This window comes from Centroberyx affinis, unplaced genomic scaffold (assembly GCF_046629955.1).
Source record: "Centroberyx affinis isolate AG114_WGS23_722 - 3 ecotype Tasmania unplaced genomic scaffold, CSIRO-AGI_Caff_v1 ptg003336l_1, whole genome shotgun sequence".
Taxonomy (NCBI): domain Eukaryota; kingdom Metazoa; phylum Chordata; class Actinopteri; order Beryciformes; family Berycidae; genus Centroberyx; species Centroberyx affinis.
Window position 1 is genome coordinate 107,202 of NW_027281334.1, and position 10,034 is coordinate 117,235.

General features: G+C 39.4%; 1 protein-coding gene across 1 annotated transcript; it reads right to left on the bottom strand.

Annotated features, from left to right (window-relative positions):
- Positions 1-352: 352 nt before the first annotated feature.
- On the bottom strand, positions 353-7,737 carry LOC139660556 (trace amine-associated receptor 1-like). Its single transcript, XM_071538730.1, has 4 exons — positions 7,408-7,737; positions 7,069-7,314; positions 5,129-5,173; positions 353-1,330 (listed from the first exon to the last, which is right to left on the bottom strand). Exons 1-4 carry the CDS (start codon positions 7,735-7,737, stop codon positions 353-355), a joined length of 1,599 nt encoding a protein of 532 aa, XP_071394831.1.
- Positions 7,738-10,034: the final 2,297 nt, after the last annotated feature.

The following is a 10,034-nucleotide window of genomic DNA, read 5'->3' on the forward strand; positions in this document are numbered from 1 at the left end:
TTGTTTATGCTTAATGTATTGGAATGTTTTATTCCATGTATTTTGTTTCACATTTTATCTCTTATTTCTATCCCAGCTGTCTTTCTCCTGTGAGGCACTTTGTAAGAACGTTGTAACTCTGTTTTGAAAAATGGTAAGGTAAAAGGTAAGTTTTTATTATTGTTATTATTATTAATATTATTATTATTATTAATATTATTGAGGAATAAGTGTCTTGTTAATGGAGACATCAGCAGTGACTGTTGGGAAAGAAAAGTGTAATAAACTTTATTTTTTCTGCCATACGTTTTTCTGCCATACATTCATAAGCTAATTTCTCTGAGAGGCACCAGCCATGCCAAATTTTTCAGATTTATTCTGTGAACAGTTTTATGTCTGAAATGTCAGAATTAAAGATTTTACGTGAAATGATCACTCGAAATGCCTTTCTGAACCAACTGTAAAAGAATGCGTACACCAAAGGATTCACAGTAGAATTAAAATAGCCAACTCCCAACAGTATTTCGATCAATACCAGTGGAGTCGAGTAACTGATGAAGGGATTAATGGCGTTACACACAAAAAAAGGAGTCCAAAAAGAAAGAAATGCCCCCATGATGATAGCGAGTGTTTTGGTGGCTTTTGTTTGGGATGGATCAGATGTTCTCGTGTTATGGATGCTGCGCACTTGTCTCTGTGCCACCAGGAAAATCTTCAGGTAAATACCGAGCATGACAACTCCGGGAATGTAAAAGGAGAGAACCGATGAGACTGTGCTTGATACTCCACTCTGAAACAAAACACATCCTCCTTCACATGCAACATGGGTATAGTAGAACTCCTCAACTCCCAAAATATTGAGCTTGAGGAAGATCATTCCAAAGCCCACTACAGCCGAAACACTCCAAGTGACCAGAATCATGATCAACACAGCATTAACAGTTATTTTACTTCTATACAGCAGAGGCTGGCAAACAGCATAATATCGGTCAATCGATATGAAAGACAGATTTAGAATTGAGGCTGTGCACAGCAAGACATCAGTACTATTCCAGACCTTACAGAACACATCTCCAAAATACCAGCAGGTCTCCACACATAGGATCATATTGGGGACCATGACCAGCAGCCCCAGCAGCAGGTCGGAGACGGCCAGGGAGAGGATGAGGTAGTTGGTGGGAGTGTGGAGCTGCTTGAACTGAGCGACCGACATGACGACCAGAACGTTCCCACACACCGTCAAGACGACCATGGCGCCCAGCAGCAGGTAGAGAGAGACGCGGACAGACAGAGGATAGATGGTCCTCAGACAGGAAGTGTTCCTGGACTCAAAACAGAGCGCTGGCTCCATCTGTCTGGATAAATTTTATTTATAAAGCACTTTCCAAGACCAAAGTTACAAAGTGCTTCACAACAAGGACCAAGTGCAAGGAAGAAAACTAAACTAAAATTAAACTTAAAGTACAGATAAAATAAGCATAGCAAAGAGATAAAAAGACAAACAAATTACAATAAATTAAATAAAGGACAAATGTAACACAAAATCAGATGAAAAAAATGCAATAATGAACGAGGCAAACTTGGCTAAAATCAGACCAGGATTAAAGATAAGCTTTCCGATAAAAGTCTGTTTTTAGGAGTGATTTAAAAGATGATTCACATCTGTTCCACAAGACAATGAACCATACTCATATACAGTAATGAACTTATAGGTGAAGAGTTCTTCATTTAATAAAATATTTGTGAAAAGGTTAATAAAAGTCAAATTTTTACCTGTAACTTATGTATCTTATGTTTAGTTCACCAGGGAAACAAACATGTTGTCTAACAATTCTCCTCCTTTTTTTCCTATTTGAACAGAGATGTCATGAAATCATACTGTTCACAATATGTGGAGAAAAAGCAGATATAACACATATTGGGTTAATGACATGAAGCTCATATAGGAAAATTCCTTGATCTGACAATGAAAGGTGATTTGATGCTGCTATTCCGGTCAGAAAAAAAAATAATGCCAAGAATTCACAGAAATATCAGCAGCCGACTGACTTCCTGTTTAACAAAGGCTATCTGATGTGTCTGCTTGCTTTTTACTTCTTCAGAACACAAAGAACAAACCTCTCCTATTGCTGAAAACTTCAAATTCTTATATTTGCACAAATACCCGGATATCATTATACATTCTTGAATAAGCTCTTAAATAGATTTTACTGCAATGTTTAAGATAATCTACCATGACAAAATAGCACACTGCTTGTGGAATTATTATTTTCAGTGATGTTTCACAGTAATTTCAAACAAATGGTTTAGATTTATTCAAATAAATCACCAGCCATGATTAAACCAAAATTTGTCCTGTTCACATGGGATGGGCTTGATTTTTTTTCACATACACATCTACTGCTCCACTCCTCTTATGTAGTTCTATGGCAGGAGTGGAGAACTGCCATATGATTTGTGATGTCTTCATTTTACACCACTGCCACTGAGGATGTTGTGATATTTAGCTAATCATTCCCTCAATAATTAATCAGAGAAGAAATCATTTTATGGAGACGAACAGTCAACCAACAGTCAATAGTTAAAGGATAAATCCGGTCATTTTCAACATGGGCCTTATTTTCCTGTTGTTTTTCTTGACGTGGTTTCAGTTAAACAGGAGCAGTGCTGCCAATATACACATACAGGACATTCCCGTCATGTCCAACAGCTGAACCCAAAAAGTGATTAAAAACCATCTTTTCAACACAGTAACACCCACACTGCAGTTGAACATGTCTTTAAATAGCACATCAATAGATTGGATTAGTGTGAATAGAACTGATCATTTTTAAAACTCACTTCCTAAATTTGTGATGCCAGGTGGGAAATAACAGAGGCGCAAAAAACCCCCACATATTCTGCTTCATTACCAGGAGGTTGATGTAAATGTTTTTTCCCAGTCAGCAAGTCATATTTACAGAAAATCCAATATGCACTGAACGCAGCATCAGAGTTCTTGAGTTCTAGCTCATGCTAGTTAAAATAACATAACTAATACTACAATATAGAGTTTCAGGCAATGGACAATCGGTAATTGGATGCAGGAAGGTCTGACTGCAGTGAGTGTTAATGTGTTTTAATCACTTTCTGGGTTCAGCTATAAGAGATTACCTGTTGGCACTGTGTGTGTGTCTGTGTGTGTGTGTGTGTGTGTGTCTATAGAACTGAAGCTACAGCTAAGATACATCAAGCTCTACAGTGAAGTACGCCATGAAATTTTCACACATTTTCAACACAATCAAACGTCATGATAGCAAAAACTAAGGCACATGTTGAAAATAAGCGGAATTATCCTTTAAAAAGTACTACATTCTTCTTACTACATTCAGTGATCCTAGCATAGCAATAATAAAAAGTGTTTATACAATACTCAATGTGTGAACACGAGCTAGCTTCCCAGAAACACATCATACCTGAATGCAGAAACATTTAGTTAAAGTGTCTCTTACCTCAAACACTCACAGCTGGACAGAATGAGCTTCCTGTGTGTTTCCTGACACAGACCATCACAGCTGTAACTGTCGGTCTCTGTCTGGCCTTTAAAGCCCGAGGCTCTGTGGACTGCAGTGTCTCCTGTGGACTGCAGTGTCTCCTGGCCGACAGCCACCTCAGGGAGTGAAGCTGGACACTTGTCCCAGTGGATGATGGACCGCACTCACTGCTGTTATTATTCAACTCTTCTTACATCTCTTTTCATGTTGTAAGGATAACTTGACTACTGACTAAAATGTTTGTCATCCAATCAGGCCAGGATAGATTATATATAATAATAATAATAATAATAATTATTATTATTATTATTATTATTAATAATAATAATATTATTATTATACATTTTTGGAATATAACACTTTTCAAAACAAAAGTTACAAAGTGCTTTACACAATAAAAAAAGAATAAAACAACACAACACAACACAATAAAACAGTAGTAAAACAGTGACAATTCAACACAAAGAAAAACACGGGTGAAATGACAAACGGTAACGTGAGAATGCATAGAGCAAAAAGAAAAAAAAACACTAAGAAAGAGGGTCTTTAAGAGTGTTTTAAAGGTCAATACACCCTTAGCTAATCTGAGCTCTTCGCGAAGCGCATTCCATACTTTTGGGGCCCTGACAGCAAATCCTCGATCCCCTCTTGAAATGAATTTGGATCTAAGAACAACTAGGAGAGACTTTCCTGCAGACCTCAGGTTACAGGCTCATAAGGAATTAAAAGATCTAAAATGTAGTCTGTGGCCTGTCCAAGACATGCTTTAAAAGTGATAAGTACAGTTTTTTTAAAATCAATTCTCAAGTTTATAGGCAGCCAATGCAAGGATGCTAGGACAGGGGTGATATGCTCCTGTTTCTTTAAACCCATTAGCATTCTGGCAGCAGCGTTTTGGACTAGCTGAAGGCGTGAGATTTGCTTCTGGGTGAGGCAGGAATAGAGGGAGTTACAGTAATCCAGGCGAGAGTATATAAAAGCATGAATAACTTTTTGCAAGTCATTAAAAGACAGGAATGTTCTGATTTTAGAAATAGTTCTAAGATGAAGGAAGCAAGTCTGAACAACTTTCTTAACCTGCTTCTTAAATTAAGGTCCTGATCAAAAAACACACCTCGCAGTTCCTCGCAGAAGTTCCTCGCAGATGGAGTGAGGGGGGCCAATTAGCAATATTTCAGACTTATTGTCATTTTGGTGCAAATGGTTTTGGGACATCCAACTTTTAATGTCTTTTAGGCAGTTGCGAAGGGAGGCTAGTCCATGAGGATCATTGGGAATGATAGGCACATATAGCTGTGTATCATCTGCGTAACAATGGAAGGAGATGTTATGATCACAAATTATGTGACCTAATGGGAGCGTATATAGGGAGAAGAGAATTGGACCCAAAATTGAACCTTGAGGTACGAAACATGTAATGTGAGCAGGATGAGGAGGTACCTGACAAGACAGAATAAGTTCTACATGACAGATAGGATCTAAACCAATTTAGAGCAGAGCCAGAGATACCAACCCAGTTTTCAAGATGACCCAAAAGAATATCATGATCAACAGTATCAAATGCTGCACTCAACTCTAAAAGAACTAAAATAGAGCAATGGATGGTCATTAGTGACTTTAAGAAGTGCTGTCTCTGTGCTATTCACAGAGCGGAAACCAGACTGAAATTTTTCGAAAAACAATTGACTGAGTACTACTTTTTCTAATAGATTTGATAAAAACAGAGGTTTTGAGATGGGCCTGTAGTTGGCTGGAACTGCAGGATCAAGGATGTACAATAGCATGTTTAAAGCTGGATGGAACATTTCAATACTTAATGAGCTATTAATAATAGAAGGAATACTGGGACCAACAGATTTAGAAAACTCTTTAAGCAGGTGAGTAGGAAGCACATCAAGAGAACAAGATGTTGACCTCATACTTGTAACAATTTTCTTAAACTTAAAAAGAGATAGGGGCTCAAAACTGTCAAACGTGGTCATCATGTTGAGAGGGATGACAGAAATGGAGTGGGGGGAACAATCTGAGCTCTGACGTCAGCAACTTTCTTGTTAAAGAATGTGAGAAATTCTTAGTGTTTGATAGGGGAACATTCAGTATGAGAGGAGGGGCTGACAACACGATTAACAGTATTGACTAACACCCTTGAATTCTGACAATTTTTTGAGAAAACAAAGCCATTCTTTCTTCTTTAACGGCTTTCTGGTAGGTGCACATAAAGCTTTTTAGGATCTCATAAGAGACCTGTAGTTTATTTGATTTCCAGTTACGCTCGGCTTTGCGACACACTCTTTTTAGAGTGTACTCATTAAGCCAGGGCAATGACTTTGGCTTGGAAGTCCTTATTTTCATAGGAGCAATAGAGTCCAGAATATTTGTGCATTTATCATTTCAAACATTGAATAGCTTTTGATTGGATTGCAACTCCTGTTTTGCAAGTACAATCCTCAGTTTACATTTACGAATCACCATTTACGCCTTGCCTCAGTTTTCCCACTGGAGAAGTAGGCTGAAGAGAGGAGAGGAGAGTGAAAAGTGCGTGCGTAAAAGCACATTCCCAAAATTATTTAATGGACAAATGTATAATGTATAAATATTTGACATTAACAAATGTTATCCATACTGGTTATTTCCTATTATTTTATAAAACTGTAAGATAGGCTATAGGAAATGTGAGATGAGTGGGTGCATAAACGCGCATTCCCAGAATTCCTTACAGTAAATTCACGATTTTTGAAGAATCCTGCCATGTTTTTTAAATAACTTATAGTTCGTTACTGTTTATCATTTAATCGCGCAATTCTTTTTGTAGTTTTGCTCACTCAAGTGCTTTTGACAATGTACCTAATATTTAATATAATAAAGTAATATGCCTCTGTTTACCCCTGTATCTATTGTATTTAACAAATAAATAACACTAACACAATAACACTAATTTGACTGTGTTCTTTATATTCAAAAGCAGGAGTTCTGAAGCAGGCTATGGCGTTTTGATGTTGGTTTAAGGCCTACAGCTGACACATATGTGCATTATGTTTTCATCAACACTTTCATCAACACACATCAAAAAGTTGTTGAAAAATGAGAAATTGAGTAGCCTAAAAATTTATTTCATACTGGCGAAAGGCATAAGCCTATTTTCCTATATAAAAAAGCAGCCATGAGTTTTACTCTCCAGACATATGAAAAATATTGCCATATAAGAATAGGCTACACAATGATAATAATAATAATAAAGAATAGTTAGACAAATAATACTTCCATCTACTGGTGTAGTACTGTAAGTGCCTTGCTTAAACCAGAACTTGTATTTTGAAACTGTGAAGGTGGTTAAGCATACGTCTTGTGATACACCTGGACACATCATCAGTGATGTTAATTGGGTGTTTCGGGTCTCACAACATCAGACACCCTCACCCAGACGACCCAGCCAGGCTTGAACAAGCCCCGGCTTGTGCCCAAGTAGCACTACTTCACCCATGGATCCACTCTCCTGACCCACAACCACCTGCAGGCAACTTCAGTTGCCTCTGTCAAACATGACAGTTTTCTTCACTGGGCGGAGGCGCTTACAGTTGCTGATCCCACTGCAGATGGTGTCTGCTATGACCTTCAGCACCTGGTCATGGCGCCAGTGGTAGCGCCCCTCGCCCAGGGCTCTCAGACAGCAGCTGAGGATGTACTCGAGGGTTCCCCTCTTCAGGCACAGCAGGCACGCTGGATAATCGATCTTCCCCCAGCCGAATAGGTTGGACGGGCTCAGTAGGACAGCGTAAACCGATTGGATTAAGAACTTGATGCGCTGAGGCTCGGATTTCCTGAGCTCAGGCCATGAGACCTTTCACTCCACCACCTGCTCCCATCTTGTCCAAGCTCCCTGCTGCCTCATCCTGACCATCCTGCTGGCTCGCTCCTCCTCAACTGCTGCACGGACCTCTGCCTGGACCAGCTTCCTCCCATACTTCCCCTGGGCCTTGTCGTAGCATGGTGTTGAAATGCTACCAAGGCCAGCTCTTCCACAGGTCACCATCCCCACCAGCATGCTGTGCTGCAACCAAGACTCTGCATTCTCCACTGCCTCTACTGCCCTCCACTTCCTTCTTGTCCTGACTTCGATGCCAGCCTGGGAGACTTTTGGGTCGCAAGATTGCCGGTACTGCAGAACCTCCCTTGTACGGGTCACCTTGAACTCCTCACTCAGGCTGCTGATGGGGAGCTTCAGCATGTTGTTAGAAATGCCTCAGAGAACTTACTTGCAGAGCTTGAATTTAAAACACGTGAATAGACACAAGAACAACGTACAGGAGCAGGCTGGTATATGGGTACATTAAAAACAATAGCCTTATGGTCGAGTAATCTATTACAGTAACTGAGTCAAGACAAATACCAGATGATAGAACAAGGTCCAAAGTGTGTCCTTTTTCATCGGTAGGCCCTTTAACAGACTGGGACAGGCTAAAACAATCAATAAAATATGGCATATGATAGGTAGATCCTAATCATAGAATCAGATTTTGGCAGCATTGTTATCTGGTGTTTCATGTCTGATCTGGAGGTGGTAAGGATTGTATTGTGACCAGAATTAGTCTGGACACAATCCAGGATAAAAGCACATTTGAACAATAAAGAGGAATGGGGAGAAAGTTTGGGGAAAGTTAATGTGGTTACAGATTTAAATTAATACTGTCAACACATCATTTTAGGTGAAAGGTGGTTGCACATGTTTTTGATGAGGGTTCATATTATATTAGAAACACTTCTAATGGAGCAGCAGCAGCCAAGCATTAGAGAGGCAGGCTGGTGACTGGAGATTTTTAATTTTATGGCTGTTTCATAGCCATAGATATGAATTCAATGGACAAACCTTAACTGTTTACTGGGGATTTGACCATCTGTATTACATTACTGGCATATTCTTTGTCTTGGGCTGCACTTCAGCAAGCCCTTGCAACTTTTGTTGCAAAATTTAGATCAACCAAGATAAAAACTAGGAAATGTGCTCAGTAGAGCACAGACCTCCTCCATGTCACACTCCGCAAGGCAGTTATGAACCTTGTGGTGATATGCCACGCCCACCACCACACCCACTTTTGGCCAATCAACATGAAAAGTTAATCAGTTCTTCCTTGGCCCATAACCAACCTTCATATCAAGGTTTGTCCAAATCCGTGCCCAACCTTTTGAGATATCCTGTTAACAGATGGACAGACGGACACACACACAGATGTGGGTGAAAACATTAGAGAAGGCTCGTAACTTTAACCTTTGATTGGCAGCAGCAGGACTCACAACAGGGTTTAAAGAAACATCACTGTTAATCAAGTATTCTCTGAAACATAACAAAACTGCTGCTCCCTTGGGTTTTGTTAATTTGGAGGCAATAAGTCAAAATGCAGGCTCAGCATTACATCTTTTTGAATCCATGGCTGACACATTCCTTTGGTATTTTAACAGCTTTGCAGAGAGCTGTTATCATTCCATGTTAGGTCTTCAGAATTTTCATCATTATTTGTGTATGTTGTAGGGTTTGAGTAAGTTTAACTGGGTGCCAGTCAGAACAGTCTGACAAAAGATTGACTGTTTATGTGACCGCTGAAATTCTGCGTTGTGTGGAAGGTGAAGGAAGGACCCACAACCGTGATGTCTTTCAAGGTACCTAAACCAAAAATTTCCAGACTCTCAAATCTTTTATCAATCTCCTTTCTGCAGGTTGTGCAGTACGCCTTCCTTCCTTCCTGTGGCTCCTCTCCAAAGCCATTTTTTATATTTTTCGTTGGCCAGCCAGTTGTCATTAAAACGACAGCCCGGCATGTTGCTAAAGTGATGACAAAATCCACCTGTTCTCTAGTAGCTGATGAGCAGGTACAATAGTCAGCTACTTCAATGTGCATGCACGCAAAACGTCAAAGGTCAGAGGGCGCGCTCGCATTCTGAGAGCAGATGGTCGCCCTCATGATGCGGAGCGGAACAGAAAAACGCCCCCTTTTCATTTCGGCGCCCATGTCAATCAATCTAGCTCTGGTCCGCATCTTGTGTGAGACGTCAGGAGACAATAAAACAAATATGACGACGGAATCGTTTAATTTCAAATATGAAAAGATTTTTGGTTTGCATGAGTGATTGTGTAGATGAAACACCAGATTATGTTGAAAATCAAGCATTGTTCAAGGAGTATATTCGAATTCAAGCATATTCCTAACCTTGAAAACATAATGGTTAAAATTAAGCATTTTCCAAACTTTCAAAACTTTGTACGAACCCTGAAAACAAATCCTCCAAGTGAATATGTCACTCTAGCTCCTACACAAATTAAATTATGAAGAAAAAAAGGGGAATGTTAGCTTAACTCATACAGTTTTTAGCTAGCAGTTTTCGTTGTTAAATATAACTTTATATAAGGGCCAATAAATGACAATCTATAAACTAACAGGTGCATCCAGACTTTATGACAGTAGGGATAACAAAAATAGAAATATGAATGATAAGAAACTATAAGATGGATTGTGATAATACGGGAGGAAA